Here is a 24,553-nt window from a genome sequence, read left to right as displayed (position 1 = left end):
CTTCAGTGTTTCTCGGAAGCTTCACTGAGGAGCAAATGTCTCCTTTATGGCCAGGCCTACATTAAGAAGTCAGGAGTCACCACTCAACCATGATCTTTTGTGTGCTTATAATTGGGGTTTGTTCTATTTGCTCTTTGAATCACTAGGTACGCCCAAGATTTTCTTAGTGTCTGAGGAGCTGACAAACTTGCACTACTTTACCTGAAAGCCGAAATTCTTAGGTAATCATTTTACTGGACCTCAAGAAAAAACTCAAATATGTCAGGCCTAAATTATGGGAGTGAAGAGTGTTGCTCTAAAGACACTGAGCAGTTCCTCTTTCCATGACCTTCAACAGAATGGATCAGCAATAACAGTGGGAAGACAGATACTTTCTACATGAACATTAAATTAGTGTTTGTCTTCTACCTGTCATTTCAGTCTCCTTGCTGGCAGTAAACACAGACAGCTTGTCTCTGATCAGCACTTCCCTGGGCAAAGCTTGGTGGAGAGGGAACAGAAAATCCTGACATCCCCTTTCACCAGCTTGGTTTGACATTGACTACAACGTCAAATTCCCTGTACCCAGCTCCTAAAAAACCTTCCCAGTGAGGACAGACTCAGCTTACTGCCTTAAGGAGACAGGTCATGCTTCCAAGTGGGATATTAAAGACATCCAGCTGGTACAAGTGCTTCTTTCCCAAATGGTAATAGCTCAGGGCTGGCTCTGGCCACAGTGAGCTGTCAGGAATTATGTCAGAACATTTCCAAGGCCCTTGGGAAACACAGAAGTCCTGCCTCGCTGAACCGAGCTGTTTGATTTTGGGGTTGGGATGTGCTGCTTGTGCAATGCTGTAGCTTTCTGCTGCTTGTTATTGGATTGTAATCCAGGCCCCTTAGAGACTGCTGTCCGTGCTGTGTTTATATTTGATGTGCTTATGGAAGTAGGTTTGTCTCTTCAAAAGCAAACTCTTTAGCCGTCAAAAGGGGTTCCAGGGTTTATTTCCCTGGATGATGATGTGCAACTGTGGCAGATTGTTCTGTGACACCTTTTCTGCTGAAAGGAGGGGGATGTGTGTGTATGTGTGCACACATGTGTGGGAAAGGGATCTGGCACCTTGCGTGTACTTCAGAGCCCAGAGTTCAGCAGTGGGTCAGCCAGCTCCTCCTGACATCACTGCACTTGTTTACAGCTCTCACTGAGCTTTCCTGATGCCTTTGACCACTAACACGGTTTCATCTTAGTCCAGCATTTGTGCAAAATCATAAATTTAGAAGAGCATCTTACATCTATAAAGGGATTTTAGTTTCTCTTCCTCACTGACTTGAAAGGGACAATAAGAGATAGAAAATTCTTAACCACTGAAAATAAATTACATTTAAAAAATAAATTATATCAAATTATAGACTACACAATTTCAAGTTGTTGTTGAAATTGTAATGGGACTAAATAATCAGAATGCTGGTTATAGACTGAAAAAGGATCCATTTCAGAGGGAGTTGATATATTCAGGATGAAGTCAGAATGGCTTCTTTAGCACTGGAATCAGTAAAATCAGTTAAAACACTTTTGGTTTGCATTTGAGTCTCAGATTTTAGGCCAAGTGGTGTTACTTGTTTCAGGATCCATGTTTCTGAGTGCAATTCCAACACTGGCAATCCATCCCAGATCTCCCACTGCTGCACATGGGGATTGCTGTCCTTCAGGCCATTACTTCAGTTGGGTTTGTCACTTATATTTAAGTGGAAGCGAAGATTGTCCTACAGTGAATGTGAGTCAACCAAAAATAAGCCTGTTTTTTAGGGCTAAATTTCACACACTTTCTTGGAGCAGTCTCCAGATCCCCAATGCTCTGAAGCTGCTGGTAGGGAGGGAACTCTTCAGGCAAAGAGCTGTGCTTGTGACTGCCTTTGAACACACCGAGAATTACTGTCACTCAATATTCTATTTCTGCCCCTCGGCTAAATCTCAGTTACTGACCAGGTACATTATATCGTTTATTTTATTGGAAAGTCAGGTTTGTCTCATGGTCTGTGATAAGTTAATTGATTATATGTTCACATTGAAGAGAATTAACTTCATTTTGCATTGCAGTGGCCTGAAAAGCATGCAATCACATCCAAAGGACGGTAACTTCCAGGCAGCTATAAGTTAGGAATATGCTAAAGCTGGATTTGTGACTGCCTTACCAGCCCCTCTTGTTCTAATAACTGCCATTGTGGCAGAATCTGCTTAGAATTGCTTTGATCATTTCTGGATAAAAGTAATGAACATATATATAACTTTTGTTTCTACATTTAGATATCATTTTATTTAACCAGAGCTGTGCTGGTTTTCACATTTTTTGTAAGCAAGGTAGCTTCTTTATCTTAAAAGTGTATTGAAAAAAATTGTGTAATCAGTGAAAGACCCTTTTTAAAGCCATGCTGTACCCCTGGGGGTGTGTGTGCTCTGGGAGCTTACAGTCCTCTGATTCCCATCCTCCTTCTTTGACTTAATAGACTGAGAGAGTTAAATATGTCCTGAAAACTGCCATTTGTACAACACATGAATAGATTTTAGAGATTCTGCCCTGTTGCATAGCAACAGCCACCATTAAAAAATAACATTTTGAAAAGCACATGAAAAGATAGGCAACCAGTTAAGCATTTCAATATTGAAGCTTTCTTCTTAAGCAGTGCCCTTTATTTCTTTGACTAAAATTCTTATAAGAAAGGCACCTTTTGACAGCTTTTATATGGTTTGAAAATGGTAGCAGCTCTCTTTTGCTGGAGGCAAAGAAAGGCTTGTAGGGGAGCTTGTCTGGAGCAGTTGCTGGTGTTCAATTTATACACAAATTTAAGGCAGGCTATTTTAACTCCAGTACTTCTCCAGTAGCCTCACGGGAGAAGTTATTTTTTCAGTCAAGAGCTGAATCCTATTATGTACATGGATGATCTGGAGCATATTTTAGCCCTTTCTGGAGGGCAGTTTATAATGACAGCATTGGGAACATTATTCACCCTTAGGTTTCCATGGCTGTTTTTGTTGCAATCCTTCTCCAAGCTTAACAAATTTAAACCCTTCCCTAGTTTTTCTTTTCAGTGATGTTTTGAGTATAGCATCTAATTGATAAATTTGTATTTTTTATTTTTACAGAGCTTGTAGAGGATTTTTTTTATATTCCCCAAAATAAGTGAAGTGCTGGTGAATTGCTCATCGTGATTTAGCTTAGAGCAAAACTGAAGGTGTTCTGAATTAAAGCTGACAATTCTTTAAATTGGTAATGCAGCATGATTGATGCTTCTATAAGCTGGGCAGGGTCTAGCCTAGGAGTCAGTGCTGTCCCTGGGGGGATGCAGTGCCCAGCCCTCTCCACTAGAACTTAAAACCACCCAGCATTTCAACATTTCAAGGTTAGGCTGCTCTGCTGCAGAATTTGTCTCAGAAATAGAAAGGCAAACTCTAAAGAAGAATCCACTTCAACCAACTAGCACCCAGTTTGTAGCTCTTTAATTCTTCTTTTCCATACATTTATATTGTCAGATTTTTCCATTTTGTTAGTTTAGAAGTGCAGACTTTTCAGTTAATTGTTGGTTGAAGAGGCAACTTGTGGGCAGTTTTGCCTAGTGAGGTGAAATAATGCTGTATTGGAGCCACTTTTTAATTCCACATGTCTCTTTCTTCTAACATTACCCTGTACTCTAAACTTTCGGACTTCTTTAGCTTTCCAAAAACAAACAGTTACTGTTCGGTGTAGACATAACTTTGTGTTGTAGTAAATGTTTAACTCTGTTACAATGAACTTTTAGCCTGCCACATGGTAAGAATTCTTCACCTGTAGAGTTATATCCAATAAGTAAAAATAATAATGCAGCATTTTGGAAGGAAAATGTGCACACAGCAAACCTTCAGTGATGCTGAAATGTCCTGTATGACCATGGCAGTAATTTCTTTTTCCCCTTTGAAATGTTATTTACTGACTTTCTATCCCTTCATCCTGTCTGCTGTGCATGCAGGACAGAAGGGCTTTCTGCACCTGCATATTTACCCTCCCCACAATTTCCTGAGATCTCTGTGGACATTTTTATAGGAATCTGGATTATAGGGATGCCATGCCAAGCAAACGGAGGCGGCAGCAGCACACTAGTTATTTTTGCAGGGTGGAGTATTATATTTCTATTGGTGGATGTCTCCAAACCCTTACCTCAAATACAGAACTTTTCTAACATTACCCCTCTCCCCACCCCCAGATACGCCACTTCTTCCTGCTCTCCAGCCAGAGAATTTTACTGCGGGATATCTCTTTGTGTGCTTTGGATCCCTGGAGCAGCGGCCGGTTCTCACACATGGTGTGGCAAGACATTCACCATTAAATGTCTGTCCTTTCTTCCCCCACAGATGCTTCCAGGGACCTTTGCAGGGTGACAGTTTGTGGCCACTTGGTGCTTTTTGTTGGAACGTGCACTCGGTTTGACCCTGTCCCAGCGTTAATGGGATTGTAAAGGCTGACTCCTGCCTGACCTCTCCTTGCAAACAACCCTCACCCTTCCCCTTCCTCCTCTGCTCCGAGCAGAGCTGGGAAGAGTCGCTCCCAAGGCAGTCTGGAGTAGCAGTTCGTGCTGCAGACGAAAGCAATTGGAAAAAACATTGGAAAAAAAAAGTCAGCAAGGGGCCACCTGTCCTTAAATAGTCCTGACTGGGAGAACAGTGGGCATTTGTTCCCTTCTTTAGGGGGAGCTGGTCTTAAATGCCTGTGTGCAGACAGAAAATCACACATTTTCTTTCCAAGGAAGGTCTCTGTTGAATAGCAGGCAGGTGTTGACATACTCCTCTGTGATTTTTTTAGGTGCTGTTTGGTTTCTTTCAGAGGAAAAAAAGGGTGACTGGGGTACAACTGGAATTGACTGTTGTTTAGGTGAATAATGTTAATCCCATTGAGTGCTAAGTCAACATATAAAGTAATAAAAATTCTGCCTCTAGACGAAAAGGATTGGAATTCACTCTTTTAGTCTCCTTCTGAAGTCTCTTTAGCCCTAACTTTTAATCTCATTACTGTGTGTTACTCCTGGCCTTAACTCAAACCAGTTTATAATAAAGTCTGTGGCTTGTGTTTACCAGGGTGGCAGGATTAAATTTAAATTCAATTCTTACAGACTTTACAACTTCTAAATAGTAATCTAGAAAGGCTTGTGTGTAAAATAGAAAAACAGGCTTACTCTCTTGATTCTCCATGTTAACGTGCAACCTTTCTCATACCTGTCCCTTGCAGCTTTGATACTCACTGTGGGAGCTGAGAAAAATTTGCCACTGGCCTGCTTTGTTTGCTTACCTTTATAAAAGTGTCACTAAGGGGCTGGGTTAAGTATTTTGACCTACTTCAGGCATCACAAGGTTTTTTTTTCCTTTCTAAAGCAAAGATTGGCTTTTCACACTGCAGGGCTACACCTTTCCCTCTTCCAGTAATCTGCCTTTAGCTGCCTCTCCCATGGAGAACTCCTGAAAGAACTTGTCTGCCTTTGCCTGGGGCCAAGAGAGGGGAAGGGGTGGAGGAGAAAACCGTTTTGCCATTGACAGGCAAAAGACATGGAGCTTTTGAGGCTGTGGGATTTAGCCTCCCTTTCTCACGATATGCAAAACTCTGCCAGGATTATGGGTCACACTGGAATGCATTTTTTCGGAGGACAGGCTGTGAGTTAGTACTACCAGACTTTGTAAATATAGGGGGATAAGACTGGCATACTTCAGTGGATTATCTACACTTTGTACTTCCTAAAAGTATGCAGGAACCCTGAGTGTTGGGCGCAGAAAGGCTTTCTGTGTTTGAACAAAGGTCTGTGCAATTACAGATACCAGCTCACACAGAGCAACTTTTGTTCCACTGGACTAGGAAGGAGGTTCAAAGGGGGAATGAAATGTGTTGACCTACCAACTACTTCCTATCTCTGCTGATCTGGGGCTGGGAGTTGTGGTTGATTTGTGGAGGCAGCAATAATGAGATCAGGCAGGAAGGGCATTCGTGTCTCTGCAACACTTTAATCTTTCAGTGTCTTCAGATTATATCAGAGAATTGCTTTATGAATCGTAAAATGGAGAAACTTTCGGCATGGAAGTTATATCTGCTAATCACAGCTCACCTTGTGTTGTAAAGGACCAAGGGTGAACAGTTCTTTACTCAAATACAACCCAGATAACCCAAGGGGAGTGCCTAGAAATAGCAGATGTTCAGTCTCAGAAGTTTGTGGTGGGACACTTTCCAGTACTGCTCCAGCTCACTGGAGGCAGAAATTCTAGCACAGCAGGTTTGCTGAAGATACAGTGCCAAAATAATTGATGATGTAAAAGGGCAGTGTTCCTTTGCTGCTGTTCTTGAATTGTGCTAGCAATAAAATCGGACCAAACAAGTTAACTAGCCTTGTAAATGATGTACAGTTAGCTCTAACCTTGTGTCCTGCACCAGTAATATCCTTCAGTCTCTGGAAGCATTGATCACGTGTTTATATTGTGGTTCATAGCAGTTTCAATCTAGACCAGTTTATATAAATTAGTGGCTTTATCTGATTTTGCGGTGGCCAGAAGCATAACTCTTCTTGTGTTATGGTGAAAGTCAGGCTTTGGCCCTGCAGGATTGGGGCTTCTGGCACGAAGCCAGTGCAGGTCTCTGTTAGGCAGCCTTACCTTAGTCCAACAGCAGCAAAACTCTTCCCTCTGACTCCCCTCCGACCTCGGGGCAGGCCTCATTAGCAGATTAAATCCAGAGTTAAATGAGTCCTCTGGGAGCAGAGGATGCAGTGCCTGCCCCTCTAGCTGAAAGGATTTTCCTAAGGTCAGATAAGGACCTTATCTGTGACTCCAGATCAACAGATAAAGTTTGTTTTGCAAAAATCCATGAATAATCCTGGGAAAATCTGCGCCAAGTGTGATGTCACACCCCTTGCCTACTTTGAAGTTCATCAGGGGGAGGAGGGCACGTAGAGTTCCTCCCTCCGTCATCATAAATCTCTTCTTCCTTGTGTCCAGTGGCAGGATCCTGCCCTGCTGCCTCCAGTAGCCTGGAGTGTCAGGGATAGCTTTCCCATTCCACCTGCCTCCCTGGCCACTGCCAGCCCGGGGTCACGCCGAGGTAAGTGTGGGCAGGAGGCCTTGGAGCGGGATTATCCACCTCCCCAGGCTCCTGCCCTCGCCAATTTTCTGGTCAGTAACTCTGTGAAAGGAGAGCATGTCTGGTGCAGCAGGGACAGGCAGGCAGGGGAGGATCGTGAGAGATGAAGGGGAGGAAGAAATAAGGGCTGGATTCTTTCCAAGAGAAAAAACTGTCTGTCCAAGAATTTATCCAAAATGCAAATTAAATATTCCTCTGTCCACCACTAAGTTACGGTGAATGGGTGGCTGTGCAGCATCCTGATGGGCTGGGAAATCAGGAACACGGTGTCTGTCTTTATTCCTTTGCATTTTTCTCTGTCCAGACAGGAACTTCTGTGTCTGTTGGAGTCATTCTCAGCCTCCAGTTGGGACACACTTACTGCCAATTTAGACTTAGAAAAGAAAGAGGAGACACACCAGACTCTGAGCCCCATGTCTACATTTGGAAAATTGTCCTTCCTAATAAAATGGACCATTTCCTAAACCACAGGTCTGGACTACTCATGAATGCAGAGCCCTCGATTCCCAGCTGGGGCACAATGAAGTGAAATGATGCCTTTCTTGATGTTGACTGAGCAAAGAATAATATTCTTGTATCCCAAGGGTTGCATCCCAAGGGAAGCAAAGAGCCAAGTGTTTGGGTAACTGGAGCTCATGTGGCAGCAGCAAACTGCCCCAGGCCCACAGTGGCTCATTAGGTCAACAGGGAGCAGAAGGGTTTGTTCAGGAGCATTGAGAACATGGATGATCATCCCTTAATTACACATTTTGCAGAAGAGGGTGAATGCAGGAGAGCAGAGAACTGAGGAGTTTGTAGAAAATCTCAGGAGGCAATAGGAGATTAAGGACGCAGAAAACATCAGAAACATCAGAAAACTGCTGTATTGCCTATGCAGTAAGACTGAACCAAGCCCTCCATAAAGATGTTCAGGAGCAACAGATGCCTCAACTGTGAGACAAATGCAGCAACTGAGTCTTGTCTCACTGTAAGAGCTGATGTCCTGAGAGGCTGGAGGGAAGCCCGTGCCAGTTCAGTTTGGCCAGATGTAAGAGAGAAATTGAAAATCTCATATGATCTCGTAGGAGCAGTCAAGCTTGAATTTGGACCAAAAGCACATTGTATTGAGTTCTGAGTTTTATCCATCTGTAAAAAGTAGCAGAAATGACAGCAGGAGCCCTCACTTCCCACTGGGTCATCAGGGACCTCTCACAAAAGAATGGTCTTTTATTTACTGCCTTTCTCTTACACAGGCTGAAGCCTTCACCTGAGTGTGGACAGTATCAAAGACAGGAAACTTCTCATGGAAAAAAGGCAGTACTGAAATTAATGTTGTCAGCAGGATAAGCAGCAAATTCTGTCTTCCCCAGATGGCTCAGATTTTAACGGGGTCACCTTGCAAGACTTGCCTGTAGGATATTAAAGGTCGCAATGAAACTGTTGGGGCATAAAAAAAATATTATATCCAAGAGATGCATCACAGACAGATGTTCCTTTTGACAGGTCATCCTTTGCTTAACTATTCTTCCATGTATATTTCCTGACATTCAATGCATCAGTGGCAGCTCCTGGGAATAGGAGGCTGTGTGGATGTTTGAAAAAGATTGAAGTGAAGAGTGAGTGATCTACTTTTTATTTAGCAATAGCAGTGTGAAGCGCTGGAGTATTAGATATGTGAGGGCAGTTTCTTGCCTTGCACTCTCCTCGTCTGACACCTTATTTCTCTTTCTCTCCTCTTCCTGTCCTACCTTCCATCACTCTTTAACAAGTCACTTCATTTTTTAATGTGTGCATTGACTAATCCAACCCTGCAAAGAGGGTGAAGTTCACCCTGATGCAAGACTCTGTGGGCATCAAACTCGATGTTTGCAGTTGACATTTTGTAGTGGTTTGTCCTCCCCTTTGCACAGAGATGTGGGTTGTGAAAGGGAGAGCAAGTGTGCATGTGCTCACAGCTGAACAGTATTTTGTAAATATTTCCTGAGAGCTTGTGAAATTTCTCACATGTTCTTGATTTCCCTTCAAGTCTGCAGTGTACACATGAAAAATATCCCTTGGTCTAGCCCTGGGATCAGAAGTGAGTAAATAGCCATCAGTTTTACAAGCTTTGAGGAGATGCCAAGCCCTGATGGCCAAGGGTGATACGCTGAGACTTTGGAAGCCAGGCCAGCGCACAAGCTGCAATTTCAGCCATATGCTTTCTTACAGTTTTTAAGTTTTAAGCTTTTTCCTTGAAAATTACTTCCCCTGAGATAAGATTTCCCATGAAATGGCTCTGGCATATTTATACACACTCTGAAGTTTCTGGTTAGCCAGATTCATTAGTGCTCTGGAGAATTTGAGGATATAAATCTTATCAGTCTGGGTGTGTTTGGGTTCACAGATGTGCCAATGACTTGGAAATGGGATTAATTGTAAATGTGACTTATTTGGGAAATGGCTGAGGACTTGGGTACTTCTGCATTTTAGCTTTGCTTGGGCACACTGAAGAGCTCTTTGGCCCTGCCAGAGATTAGTTTTAGTACCAGTTATGAGATAAGCTTAACTCGTCCTTAAAAACAGGTATGTTAAAGCTCCCTGCCAGAGGTTTGTTGTGGGGAAGGAATACTGCACTCATAATACATAATTTTTAATGTTTATCTTGCTGTTACTAAATTAATTGCAGGGATGGAGCTGTAAGCAGTGATGGAATTCAGACTTTTTTCTTTCTGTTCTTTCAACTTTTGGAAAACTCAAAGATTCTTTAGTCTTTGAAGTTTAAGTGTGCTTATTTTTAACCATTAAAAAATCAGTATACTGGTCAGATTCATACAGACTCAATACACAGTGGTGTGAGAAGGAACTATAAGCCTGGATCACACATCCTTGGAAATAGCACCATAATTTTGCATTTCCAGTGTAGCAACCGTTTCTTCTTTCTTTTTGGATCTTGCTCTTGGAGTCAAAGAGCAGTCAGCTGATTGCAGTAACATGCTCCATTCAGTAATTTATTTTTTGCAGAAGGCAATGACTCACCATTTATAACATGGTGAGTGCTGAGAAGACTTAGTTGAAGAGCAAAAAGCATAGATCAATTCATTCATAAAATGTCTTAGGTAACAGAGATGGAATTATATTCCTTCCAGTAACCTTAAAAGAAATAGAAAATAAGGTTGTGTACTCAGAAAAAAATATTGTGGTTAAGTCTGTTTAGCTGCAGGTTAGTGTTTGAAGGACAGTGGTGGAAGCCCCCTCTCATACTTGAGACTGATGTTTTTGTCTCACTAGAAAGAATTGTACTGGACAAAGCCCCATGATGGAAGTTAATGAACCTGGTGACTTTTCAAGTTATTTCTATTTCTGACCTCGCTGCTGGTGTAGAAATGCAGATAGGGTTGTCTGGTTATGTCTCATTCTAAGTCAAATCCATGCTCCATTATTTGAATGTTTGTGCCATGAATATTCAGAATTTTCTTTGTACAAGAAGCAGTGTTTAATTTTTACTGTGTTAAAAGGGAGTGGCAGGTGAAATGCTGCATATATGAGCTGCAAAATAAATTCATACTTGAAATTTCTCACTTTAAAAGTCTGTAGTAGGATGAATGCTTGTTTGAAATGCACCTGAGACACCAGCCTGCAATCAGCATTGCAAGTAATTACTAGGCTCAAAAAATACATACTACTGCATAGCAGATTTTGTCTCCAAACGTAAAACAAGAAGTAGAGAACACACGAGATATTCAGGAGGGTCTGTGGTTTTAGGATAAATTTATCATTCTGTACATGTGTACAGCAAAAACAGGGAGAGATTTGAAATGACATGATACAGTAAAATTTCCAAGCATTCCATATGCTGGTCCTGTTAGGCTTAAGATCTATTTTTTTGTTTTAGCTTGTATTGCTTGTAAAGAATCTGTAACAGAGGATCAGCACTGGGACACAGGTCCCACTTGATACTCCCCATGTAACAGAAAATCATTGCTTGTATTAAATGAAACAAAACAACAGCCCTGGCAGTGAAAACACATCAAAGATTTCCATCGAACTGTTGAAGTCAGAAGCATGTTTTAATTATTTTAGATACGAAACAGAAGCAGTTCAACTCTTAACAAAAGTTTCTCACTGCAGATCATCCTGTGGGGTCGGACTGAGAAATGCCTGAAGGAGACCACGGAGGAGATAAGAATGATGGGGACAGAGTGCCACTATTTCATCTGTGATGTAGGAAATCGGGAGGAAGTCTATCGGCAAGCCAAGGCTGTACGGGAAAAGGTCTGGGAGAACTCTGGTTGTGAAGGGGTTGAGGGAGCTGGAGAAAAGGAGGCTCACAGGGAGCCTTCTGGGTCTCCACAGCTCCCTGACAGGAGGGTTCAGCCGGGGGATATCAGGATCTGCTCCCAGGGAACAGGGACAGGATGAGAGGAAATGGCCTCAAGTTGCACCAGGGGAGGTTTAGATTGGATTTTAGTGAAAACATTTTCATGGAAGGGGTTGTAAAGCATCAGAACAGGCTGTCCAGGGCAGTAGTGGAAGCACCATCCCTGGAAGCGTTCAAAAACCATGTGGATTGTGGCACCTGAGGACATGGGTTAGTGATGAACACAGTGGTGGAGCCGGGTTCATGGTTGGACTTGATGATCTCAAAGGTCTTTTCCAGCCTTGACAATTCTGTGATTCTGTGATTCAGTATTTGACGAGAAAGAAAATATATTGGGAAAAAAGAAGGGTGACCATGCCAATAACGTTGTACAAAGTCTAGCTACCTGTGTGAGGTGATCCAAAGGATTGCAAGGCCCATAGGCAAGAATGTTAAAAGCTGTGAAAATAATGATGTGTTTGGGCAGTAGTGGCTATTCAGCTCTAAGGTAATTGCCAGTTTGTATGGGGAGATACAGTTTGTCACAAGTAATTTGCCCTTTTTTTGCAGGTGGGTGACATCACCATCCTTGTGAACAATGCTGCTGTGGTCCATGGGAAGAGCCTGATGGACAGCGACGATGATGCACTGCTCAAATCTCAGCACATAAACACCCTGGGACAGTTCTGGGTGAGACAATCTCTTGTGTCCCACATAGTCAAAGCTGGGAAAGAGAGTGACGGATTACAGCCAGTAGGTCTTTCTAAGGGATGCTTGATAAAACCAGTCTGTCTTAAAAACAAGAGAAAAAACAATGCGAGGGGCAATGGCCAGAGGGAGGAGATCAAAAATAAATACAATCTTTTCAGTATTACTCAGTATTTGATGCTCTTTATTCCCATTCTGTGATTTCCAGAAAAACATTTGATGACTTTGTCAAAGCCTGAGCTCACAGAGGAGTTTTCTGTATGGTGATGTGAAGGGAACATGAGAGGAGTGTGGGACTACATTGCTCAGGGAAGGGAGCTGTGAAACTCAGTCCATTTTGAATCAGACAATAGAAATAAAAAAGGGCTTCTTGTGATTCCACCTCTTTGTTGAAGACTTTATCCCGTACAAGTTCTTAAGCATAGAATGTACTCTGTTCATGGCCTTCATCTGGAGGTACTGCTTATATACGTGCTAGGAAAGACTTCTGTTGTGTTTCTACACAAACTTTGCCTGCTTAGAGTCTCAGAAAATGGCAAAGCAACAAGGTCCTCTGCCACTCCTTTCCTGACATAATGAACAGGACATTGGGGTTTGTCGTGTCCGTGTCACCTTATTTTTTTCAGTCAGTGTTGCTTTGATGTATCACTGCTGAGCAAATCTTTTTTATTTCTTTTCTTCTTTTAACTCTGTTATTCTTCAGACCACCAAAGCATTCCTGCCAAGGATGCTGGAGCTGCAGAATGGGCACATTGTTTGCCTGAACTCTGTCCTGGCCTTGTCAGCCATCCCTGGTGCCATTGACTATTGCACCTCCAAAGCCTCATCGTTTGCTTTCATGGAGAGCCTGACCCTGGGGCTGCTGGACTGTCCCGGAGTGAATGCCACCACAGTCCTGCCCTTCCACACCAGCACAGAGATGTTCCAGGGCATGAGAATCAGGTCAGTTCAGGGGAACTAGAATAAAGTATCTCATTTTAAATGAATCATCAAAATACACTCCTAATTAATGCTTCATTTAGTTAAGAGAATTTGATGTCTCATTTGGCTGCCTGGGAACAGAGGGTCAGTCTAGGCCACCTGGGACTCATCAGACTGGTTCCCTCAGTGTGCTAGGATATTCCTGCAGCCTGTTCTGGGGGAGACATTGGCTGCTACAGGGAGAACTGGAAGCTGTTTTTCCCTGCGTGTATTCAAGCCATACCAGAGAGGGAGGGGAGGCAATCTGCAACTGTGGTCATGCAAAAGGACCAGTCTACAAATTACTTCAGAATTAACAGTACAAGTTCCTTCTTTATTCACTGGAATACTTAATCCTTTCCCACTGAAAGGAATGACAGTCATTTACTGAAGTGAGACTATCAGTACCTCCTTTTTGCCCCTGTCCAAGAGAACAAGTAATGGCTGTCAAAATTAATCTTTTACAATGGGTAAAATAACCTGTTAATACAGATTGTGCTCTCATAGTCAAGAAAATCTGCAGTGTCAAGCTATTGCAGGAGCTGGGAAAAGCCTTATGTTTGGTATTAAAAGCAATGGAGGAAAATATTTGTCTTTCACCTGTCAAGGATTTGAATCAAGCAAAGAGGAACAGAGAATAAATGGAAAAACACCAGCTCTGAAAAGACAGCATTTGGTATTGGTTTGCATTCAAATTAAGAAAAGCCTTGAATCAGGGCTCTGATTACACTGTGCCACTGTGGATGCTAAAAAGCAGGAGCAGAGGAAAATGCTTCAGCAGCTGGAAAATTCCTCTGCTCCTGCTTTTTAGCATCCACATGCCACTTCTCACTGAAGGCACCAACATGCACATTCTTAACTGTTTAGCTCACCCAGTAGTACTGGTTGGAACTGGGCGTTCTGCTTTCGGGCTTTTTGGCTGGAACTAGAATTTTCTGCCTCTTAGAGGAATAGCTGGTCCTGGGCATGTTTGAAGGCCAGTAACCAGCGATAACTTAGAGAAACAGGACTTGGGCAGTGATAACCTTAAAGAAAAATCTTGGTTCACATGTAATTATTTTATTTCTTACATTTTTTATTCAGGTTCCCTAGTCTTTTTCCTCCTCTCAAGCCAGAGACAGTGGCGAGGAGGACAGTAGAAGCTGTTCAGTTGAATCAAGCCTTCCTGCTCCTTCCATGGACAATGCATGTTCTTGTCATCCTAAAGAGGTGAGTATTTCCTTTGCCCAGCAATAATGTCGCTACGTAGGGAAGGTTGGCTCTGTGTCTGTTCCCCGAGGCAAAGTTCAAGCTGACAGGAACTGCTCTCTCATCTCTTCCCTTGAAAGACAGTCATGGAAGCAAAAGGGAGATTCCCTTTGGAGATTTTTTGTCTTTGTAAAACTCCTTTATGAAACCAGTTTCATCCCCAGAATTTGGATTCCTGAGGTGTAAAGTGGATTTTTGTCTAGGGAATTTCTTAATAATTAACTTACACAGGTAGTTGATTGGGATTTATTAAGTCACTTGTTGGACTCCAGGCTTTTTATTGTGTGGGATTTCTGAGCCATAAGGCCTGGATATCCCAGCTGCATTTAGAGAGCATTGCCTATGTTACAGCAGTGAAACTATTAAATCAATATTTTTGTGTATGATCAGGACAGAAGTTTTAAGGTCCCTAAGGAAAAAAAAAGTCATAACTTCATATCCTGAAACAACCAAAGAGAAAGGACATTCACTGTTGTATGTCCATGACAGTTTGCACTAAAGCCTTCAGAAAACCTGCTGCAGTCAGGAACTGAAACAAGGCAATGAGACTTCTGTGGAAAATAATTTCAGTATTGCATTTCAAACAAGAAAAATAATTCACAGTAAATGCTTTGCTCTGAATGTAAAATTTGGGGTAAAAGTTCCCGGAAATTCTATTGACAAGAGAAAGGGCTGTTCCATTTTATTGTAAGAATTAATAGGTTATTTTCCATTACTGTAGCTGTCAGAAAATCAGGTCTCTATCCATGCCTTAGGATAAGGAGGCCACATGCCTTGCTCAACCAGATGGCAAGGTAACCAGAGAATTTAGGTTAAATTTGTGTACATCAAAATATAGTATTTGGAAGGAAGAAAACATAATGGTATCTTCCAAGTTACATCTTTTACAGACATTTTTTGGATAAACATTTCTGTAGAGAAGGGGTGACTGGATGGAACTTTCTCCCTGTAGGGCCTCCTCACAGCAGGAAACTGATGCCAGTTTTGTCTGTGTCTCTCACTAGCTGATTTTTGAGCACGTGTATATTTATGTACATAAATGCATATTTACACATCTCTCATTAGAACAGATTAAGGGATTTGTCTCATCTGATCATTTTCTTTCTCCTTCTACGCCAGCATTCTCCCCCAGGCAGCACTTGAAGAAATCCACAAGTTTTCTGGGAGCTACACCTGCATGAACACTTTTAAAGGACGAACATAGACCTGATGGCTCAAGGACTGTTCTGCAGTGAACCCAACACAAGCATGAAAATCCTACAGGACTGTGAATCAGCAAGTCTTGGCTTTCAGCCTGCTCATGTGATTTGTGCTGCTCTGAGGCAACACATTTCTTGCAGGTCATATCCATAGTAACATGACCTTTGCACAGGATTGAGTGAGTGGACTATGGACCCTTGGAAAGAAAAACAGAAAGTGTGAAATGTTTCTATGGTGTTTAATTCTTTAGAGTTCAATTGTTAAATCTACTCATAGTTTTAAGATGTGATTTTTGTTTCTGAAGTGTCTGTGGGCTGTCTCAGTGGAGAGGCATCACATCCCATCCCAAACACACTTTGTCCCCTCTCTCCAGAGGAACTGCCACTGGTTTCATTTCAGCTTTTTGAATGGGGAGCTTCAAAATTACTTTGAAGAACTAAAAGTTATGAACATTTAATAGAAGTTTCCTTCCCTTTCTTCAGTTTCCATCCCATGGTGAAGTTGTTCCCAGCACACACTGGGGAAAGAGCAAACCATGAAGCAATGTTTTCTTTGCTGCAGGCTGCCTAGGACTTCTCTTTCTGCGCCCAAAATAGCTGTTGTACTTCCTCTGTGGTGGCTGGACAGGAAGGCTCAGGCAGCAGAGCTGAGAGTTTGAATAGTGGGAGATTCTTTCTGTCACTGAACTCATATGTGAAATTGTCATTCTGATTTTTTTTGTTGTTCATTTATGATAAAATATAAACATATTTTTAGCGTTAATCCCAGTTGCCACACATGTAGGCAGCAGCACATTTGGGATGAACTAAATCTAGAACTAAAACTAGAGTCTGCTTGTACAAACATACATTCACTGACATAATCCATGCAGAGGAAAATCCATTGTATCAATCTGCACAGTGAAGTGGAATAATGCTCTAAAAATAGAAGAGACAGTACTGTCGTGCTTATGAGATGTGAAGTTTGGGAGCACATTTAGCAAAGACCTGATTAAATGCACGTTGAATTCATCTGGGAATGAACCCATTGTGCTTTAGGGACATTGAATCAGGTACTGATCAGCCAAAAGTGACAAATATACTTGGACTGAGGTGCCAGAAGCAGCTAGACATTATTTATTTTTGTAATTAAATATCCTTTTTGACAGCCTAGGAAGGGCAACATGGCATTCCTGTGCAAAATGCAGTGAGCAGCACATTGGAGCACTACTAACAGAGGAATTAATATAATTGCAATACAGGAAGTAGCAAGTCTAACTGGAGACACCTGAATGAAGTGCCTCAAGGATGGTTGTGTGATTAAAAGAGTGAATTTAGGGCTCTTGACTCAAATTTTGAGCTTTTCCATAAATGTCCTGTGTAGCCTGGGGCAAAATGCATCATCTGAAGGCGTACCCTGACCTGCAAAGCAGATATTTCTAGTGTTTCCCTACCTCAAAAGTTGCAAGTCTGACTACCTAAATGTCTGTTGAAAGCTCAAAAAATTCAAATGCAACGTGTTATAGAAAGGAAAAGCAGTATTTTTTCATAGACCAAGAGGTTCTATACAAAAATTTAGATGAGGAAAAGACCCATATGCCAAAATATATCATCTCCTAAAAGACATCTGAGGAACAGCAGAAAAGCTGCGTTTGAAACACTCCTTTGGTTCTGCTGTGTAGAATGGAGACTTGCTACTGAGGGGCAAAGGTGTGAGTGTTAAAATCAGGTCTGACCTTACTGCAGACCACTGGATTTCTCTCTTCTGGAGCTCTCCAAGAGGAAGATGCTGCCAGAAGTGCCAATGGTGAAGTCCCTCTGCTTGGGTGAGTGTTTGGAGGGGCTCTCCTGCCAGGGTCAGTGCAGAACTATAACCTGGAGCACTGTGACACCTCTGAACATGTTTCTTAAAATGCAGTTTTTGTTGGAATTCCTGGATGTCTGAGGCTCTCTGGAGAGGATGCAAAGAAACGCCAGTCTCTCTGTGATTTTGAGGCCCACCCTAATAGATGCTTCCAGCTTTATTTTTTGTCAACTTTTTTGAGAAGCCCAGCTCACTGAAAGGTCAAGTGCCATGAAGGGAGAACCCTTCCAGGATCTGCCTGGAATACTGAAGGTACCAGGTTTATCAGGAGAGGTTTGGGAGAGGAAGGTATGATGATACCAACTTCCCCTTGTGCTCTCTGATCCATTCCAGTTCCTCATTAATCCCAGCTGGGTGTGCCAGGCTCATAGCTGCAAGAGCAAACAGCTGTGGTGGAAGAGCAGTGTCCCCCTGAAATTAAACCTTTGTGCTGAGATTCTATTTATTGGTAGCTTCCTGATGCAAAAGTGAGGTAAAAACACACACTGGAATCTTCATTAATCCCCAAATCCTGTCCCTTAGATAGATCTGCTCTTTCCCTGCACCACACAAAAGATGTTCCCTATCTCTAGAGTTGTCTTACACACTAAGTGCTGTTGATTTCTTTCTGATGAATATAAACAAGACAGAACATAGCTGAGACTTGTCATCTCTTCTCATACACACAGAATTCCCCCTCTCTTCCCCCAGGGTCCTGGAGTGGACAGCAGGTCAAATAGCAGTCACAGTGGGGGAGAGGGTTGCAGCAAACAGAAAATAATGAGGAAAACATTGACTTTGCTTTTCAGATAGCCAGGAAGAGTTGGGTAAGAGAGTTCCTTCCCTTGTGAGTGTTGCGAGGCAGGACAGTTTCCATCCAGCAAGCAACTGCAAATGTGAATGGAGACACTGAAGACTTTTTTTTAATAGAAAGACTCCTCTGGAATGGCTGCTGAGGTCTGCTGGGACCTTCCCACATAAGGGTAGTGTTGGGTAATCTTGAAGTGCTGCAAATATGGACAAGCTTTGTTGAAGCCTAAGGCCTTCTACGAGGAATTTCCGCCCTTTGACTTTTTTAAATTTTGATTTTTCCCGCTCTCTTTGCTGCCTCCTGCTCTCCACTGCGTAATTATTTTTTCCCTTCTGTTTTCCTATGTCATCACTGCACTTTTCTGTGCCACCATCTTGAAGCCAGATGTCATATGAGAGTCTGGAGTAAGTCAAAATCGGGGTGTCCATTTATTATCCTGCTGGAGGAACCCAGGTGAAGCTGCAGGAGCAGGTCACAGGAGTTTCATAGGAAATTAGTTTTACTTGCTCCAAACTCTGAAGAAGTAAAAGAGTCCTTGCTATCGCTCTTATACAGGAGATTGCTTCTGGTTAAAAATTTGAATGGTAGAGTAACATGAGCTGATTTGAGACATGTTCCCCTGACAAAAAAAGGCCCAATTTAAATGGGAGGATTTTTCAGTTCCAGTTGGTTTCAGGGGCTGGTGTTTATACAAAGTGATTGTCAGAATTAGCAAGGCAGGGCAGGGAGAGGAGGAGTCCTTTGCAAAGGAATCTGATCCCTCGTGTTCGATATTTCATTTTGTGGTTTTTGATGAGAAAAAAATGCACCCTCATGTACCCTTGGTGACCTTTAAAAAGGTCATTCCAGCCATGTCCCTGCCAATGGCATGTTTTTAGCAGAATGACAAAAAGGAGTGAGCCCTCAAAGTGGGAACTGTACCCTCCCCACTCACCCATTGTTCTGTTGAGGTTAAAAAGCAATAGAGTCCATCCCTCTAGTTCTTCTAGAACTGCGCAGAAAGTGCCTGGGCAAGCGATTCTGATGTTTGCAAAGAGAAACTTGTTGTACTTTTATGTAATGTGTTAATTAGTGTGGGTGGGTATCATCAGATCTAGTCTTGCAATCCTTTCCGACAACTCCCTGAACACTCCCACCTTCAGATATTAACAGATAGCACTTGCCAAAGCTCCTAAAAACCCAGTAACAGACTTAATGCAGGCAGAGCATAAGTGGGTGCATGTATTTCAAAGAGAACACATCTGCTTGTAGCAGACATTAATGTGGCCTAGTGCCTTCCTTGAGCTGAAATGCAACTGTTGAGAGAAGAATACAGGGTGACCCTTGGATCATCTCTTTTGTTTTTATTTCTTCATGTGGCTTCAATAAACTTAATCTGGGTGGCAGCCACTTTTTTGACAGCACTGGTTCCTAAATTTGGGGTAAAGCAAGATTATGTCAAATGCAGTATTTAACATTTTTACCAACCGCCAGCCCTGAGAATGAGAATATTCTGCACTGTTTGCAGCTCTCACCTCCCCGGCACTAAGATCCTGGTATGTTTGGAGTCTGAGCAAACCTGTCAGTCACCAGCAGCAGTTGCATTCTCTAGGGAATAGAATCCTCTTTGTCCTAATGCTTTTCTGAAGGAGATGTTGACCTGTGAGCAGTGGCAGCCACAGATTCAGGAATGTAGAGAAAGACGAGTCAAAACAGAACTTCACCTGCTCCCTGCAGCTCATTGTCTTCTATCCAGTTTCCTGTGGGAAGATGGCAATTCAGATACTTCTTGCCCCCTTTCCCACCTCTGTTCTACTGAGGTCACCTCAGCACCTTCCTTCAGTACCTTCAGGGAGCCGAAGTTTCAGCACAAACACCCCTGTCTGTCTTCGAGGAGTTGGATCAGCTGGTAAGTAGTGGAAGAGCAGACAGAGGCTGTTCTCAGGGGCTGAACTGCCCCAGCCTGCAGAGCACAGGTGGAAGACACAGGACACACCTTGATTGTCCCCTGGACCACTGAAGGCAGTGAGTCCCCCCCATCTTTGCTTTCAACATCACACCCTCTTTTGTTCCTGTAACAGATCCTGTGAGCAGAAGCACACACTGTCCCAGCCTGCCTGGACTGGACTAGAGGCACAAACCTCTGAGACAATTTATATCTTCACACCTTCTCAAAGAGTCCAAACTTATAGTTCCTTATGCTCACCTTTGCTATGGGCATTGTGACATATTAGCACAGAAAAAAAATCAAGGCAAATGTGTGATGGTTTTTTATGCACTGTATAATTTTTTCTGCATAAAACTAGAACAATTCCTCCTTAAGTGAGGGAATAAAGCACTGTAATTGGAGCTGGAGAGTGACTGAAAAGTATATGAGAATACAAAATAGAAGATGCAATCTTAGGGGGAGTGTGATGGCCCTAAAGAGACAGAAGCAAGATGCCACCTTACATCCCTGAAGTTATATAATAACAGAGGCGTGTGATTTCCATCTAAATACGAAGTCTGTAAAAGAAGCCTGTTGTTGCCCCTCCTCATTCCAGTGGGTCACCATGCCCTAAAAATTAAGTCAATTAATTTTGTAGTTTGCTGGCTCAGAAACTCCAGTATGCTGGTAACTGATGGCTGATTCTTGTGGTTTTTGAGGGAGGGAAAGGAGCCCAAACATGTAAAAACAAGGAAGGGTCAATTTGACTCCCTACTCACTTTTACCAGCTGCAAGGGCCATCTATCATGCCTAGGTATTACAAGGACATGTGCTCCTCTGGCTTGTGTCAGTAATCATCCTGACATGGTGCTACTAGGTAGATGTGGTTCCATTTCCTGTTTTTTTCTTAAGCAAAAGCATTTTTTAAATATGATTTTTCTTTATCTGAGTTAGCTGCCTCTGTATTGTACAGGCTTTTCACAGACAGGCATCCTAGACATGAAGTTTCCCTATCTATGTTATGAATGTTCCCTATCCATGTAATGAATACAGAAGTGAAGAGTTCCCGTTGGATATCTTCCTTCCCCAAGCAATGTGGAACTAATGGAGAGGAACACTATTGGAATATCAATGCCTTAAACTGAGCCATCTCAGAAGCCTGTTGGCTTCTGTCTGAAAATTACCCTGGCTTCCAAAATAGCCTTCCTGGAGATCCCTGGGGCATTTGGCACTGATCTTGGTTTCCTGAGCAGGTCACTATCACAGTGCACTCATACAGTAAAGGCTGCACATACAAACTCTGAACAGATGGATTTAAACTTCTGGTTCCACAGGACACTCTTGAAAAATCCAGATTAAAGAAGGAGGTGGCATCAGGTAACCAGTGCAAACCCAAGCACTGAAGGAAGGCTCTGTTTGTCCATAGGTGCCGGAAAGCTCAGAGCACAGCTCCCACCTCCTGTCTCAGTTCTGACCCCTGACTGGAGCCTTGGACCACTGTGTGCAAACCCTGGGCATTAGGAGTACATGAACTGAGACCTTCCTCAACTTTTTTAGTGTCATACACTTTGGGGTGGAGCTACCAGCTGCCCTTGGGCATCACTGTTGGTCTGATCAGTGTTCCCAGACACTGGGCTGGCACATGGCAGCATCAACTTCAGCTGTAAGATAAGGACGCAACTCCTTGCTGCTTTTTCCAGGAAAGTCAACTCTTCATGCCTTTATGCAGAGAGGACTGAAGTAAGTGCAGGGTGATAGGGTTTCTGGAGTGTTTTGGCCGCATGAATACCGCTGTCATTTGGAATAAGAAAAAAAGGGCTCATGTCAGAAGAATGTTAACAGAAGATAGAAATGGCAGTAATGGAAAACAAGTGAAATCCAAACACATAATTCCTGTTCCCAGAACCTGCTGGGAACACTGATTCCCTGTGAACATTGCACAGGGAAGTCAATTCACTCCATAGTCTCACACGCCCTTCAACTCTGCCTACTTCAAGTAGCTGCAGAGGTGACAAGCTCATGATCTCTGTTCTCTCCACTCTTAAATGTAGCAACATAGGTGCTTTAAAAAAAAAATAAAAATCCATCCATCAGAGACCAAAGCAATTCTTTGGGTCAGTATCAGCCTTAGAGAATGGATGAGTCTCTCAAGTACCAGAAACAGGAGCCACAGCAGCTCCTACTTGATTCCTTGAGGTCTCGGCACACATCTCCCCTTGTTAATGGTAATAAATGTGGAGGAGTATGTTTGACTCAATTCCGCCGTAGGATTAAACAGAATCACAGATCAGTCTGTGAGCTTTTGCTTGGCTCTCTCCTTCCCAGCAATAAAATACCTTGTGTTCTTTTCTGAACTCCCATCAGAGCTGCAAATTCATGGAGAACACTTGTGGAGCCAGGCAATATTTTATTCCTGTTCTAAGGACTGTGCAAAAGACAGTCGGGAGAGACATGAGCAAGCACTATCACATGTGCTTTGGTGGCTGAATAGTCTGTAACTTTCAATATTCTGGTTTTTTTGACTGTTCAGTAGAAGCAATCTGACATGTTTCTCCATTGTCTGCTATAGCCAAAAAACCTTCTTCACCCACATCAACTATTATAATATTTTTGAACCGTAAACTGCATTCAGTTTCTCTGTTGTTTTAGCTGAGGTTTAACAAGCATGTTAATCATGTTAATCAAATTATCAAATGTAGCCTTGAATTTCTTTAGAAGTGGTCTGATGCTGAAAAATAATTTTTAAAAATTCCAGTGTTGATGTCCTGTAGCAAAAGTTTCTACATATGTTAAACAGTACATAAATAATTTACAAACAACTCAGATGGTTGTGCAATACAATGCTCTGCTTCCATCATCCCAGGGATACATCTGAGCCTCCTGACCTCATTCTGTTTTACACATGCAGAGTCAAAGCATCTTCATTCCAGTTTTAAAAATAAATTACAGAATTGTAAGTTTTCTTTTGTAAAAACTATCACTTGGCTTTGAATCCAGGCAAGTACACACAGCTCTGACCCCACATCAATTATGAAAATAATGTTAATTCTTTCAAATTCTGAAGCCCAGGATTTAGGAGCAGTTACGCTTTCTGGCTGGAGATGACACATTTCCTGTGATGCAACGTAGGAGGTAGAGTTGCAATCTTCAGTATTTCCCTTTAAAAACCTCTTCCCATTGCCAGTCAGAGTTGCCAGTGGCTCCTAAAGGCACAGAGCAGAGAAGTTCTATTCCGTCTTTCCCCTGACCTGAGTTCACTGGAGAAGAGCTGCTTTTCAATGAGCCACAGGAGCCATGCTGAGTTTATTTTAGTTGGGTTTATATTAGGTTTGATTTCTGCTGATCCCTTCATTTTTCATCATTTCATCTGTCTCTTCCAATTGTTCCCGTTGGAGAGGGCTGTGTTTGGAGAGTTCCTGAGCCAGAATGCTGTGCCTGCAGATTGTTCATCTCTGCGCCCTCCCCTCAGGCAGTCCCTCACCTGTGCCTTGTGCACACACCTTAGACATTAATTCTACAAACTGCCCTAAATATCTTCAGATTTGTTCCTTTGAAGCATGAAGTGTAGCTAAACCCTAGAGAGCTGTTACTTCTGTTCATAACTGCACATTCTGTTTAACACCTACACAATCTGAATTTGAACTGGGAAGGACTGGGAGGGAGTGGGTGGCCAGAACCTCACTTTATGGTTAGAGGGGGAATCATAAGGTAAAAGTCATCTGTTGAAAAATAAAAATATGGTGCAAGCCCCAATACCCAGCACTGCTGTTTGATTTCTTCTGATAATTTACCATACACAAATAGTAAAATAGATTATTTTCACGATACTTCAGAGTGTCCTTTTGCAGTCTAAGGTACACAGCCTCTAAGGCTGGAGGAGCAACTTGTATTCCAGTGATCTTTATTACAGCCAGCAGCACTTCTTGACATGGGCAATTCCGCTGTAAAATCAGCCTGTTTTCTTTCAATGGATTATTTTTACATAGACTTCTTTCAGATTTTCATTTATCGAATACTTTATGCACATGATGGTTCTCAGCCAGTGATTTCCTTGCAAGCTCTTCACCGTAACTCCCCTTTTGAGTGCTTGCCATTCATTAATGTACAGTTTTCTTGTGGAACTGGCCATCCCAATCACATGGTGGCTTTGCTTTCTCCTGGCTGGATGCCTTCCAATCCCACAGAAAGCTTTCTAGGGGCTCCACTATGTCTGGTGATGACTGTGAGATGGCTTCTGGCAGCAGTGTTAATGCAAACACATATTTGAGTGTGTTCTCATGACATATTTCCAATCCTGTGATCAAAAACGTGCCTATAGACATTTTTAAGGGGAAAAACCCTAACTTGGGATACTGTCAAAAGTGCATTTGCCTTTACTTACAGCAAACATTTTTCACAGTTTGGTTTTGTTTCTTTCACTGGATCCGTTTCTCAGCCTCAGATCATCAGGGGAAAAATAATCA

At 42.5% G+C, this 24,553-nt stretch overlaps 1 protein-coding gene across 4 annotated transcripts in view; it reads left to right on the top strand.

The window, feature by feature from the left end:
• Positions 1 to 20,512, top strand: part of DHRS3 (dehydrogenase/reductase 3) — a 31,101-nt gene extending 10,589 nt beyond the window's left edge. For 3 of the 4 annotated variants that reach the window (XM_010405795.3, XM_010405794.3, XM_019289797.2), the window contains 5 exons: positions 11,208 to 11,351; positions 12,007 to 12,126; positions 12,848 to 13,086; positions 14,188 to 14,313; positions 15,472 to 20,512. In XM_010405795.3, the coding sequence (XP_010404097.1) occupies positions 11,208 to 11,351; positions 12,007 to 12,126; positions 12,848 to 13,086; positions 14,188 to 14,313; positions 15,472 to 15,556 (714 nt within the window). In that variant the 3' untranslated portion in view covers positions 15,557 to 20,512. Of the gene's footprint in view, positions 1 to 6,986; positions 7,083 to 11,207; positions 11,352 to 12,006; positions 12,127 to 12,847; positions 13,087 to 14,187; positions 14,314 to 15,471 lie in introns of those variants that run through there. The other variant, XM_019289798.2, reaches the window with a different exon arrangement.
• Positions 20,513 to 24,553: the final 4,041 nt, after the last annotated feature.

This window comes from Corvus cornix, chromosome 21 (genome assembly GCF_000738735.6).
Source record: "Corvus cornix cornix isolate S_Up_H32 chromosome 21, ASM73873v5, whole genome shotgun sequence".
NCBI lineage: Eukaryota > Metazoa > Chordata > Aves > Passeriformes > Corvidae > Corvus > Corvus cornix.
Note: the sequence above shows the minus strand (reverse complement) of the source record. Positions and strands in the feature narration are given on the sequence as shown.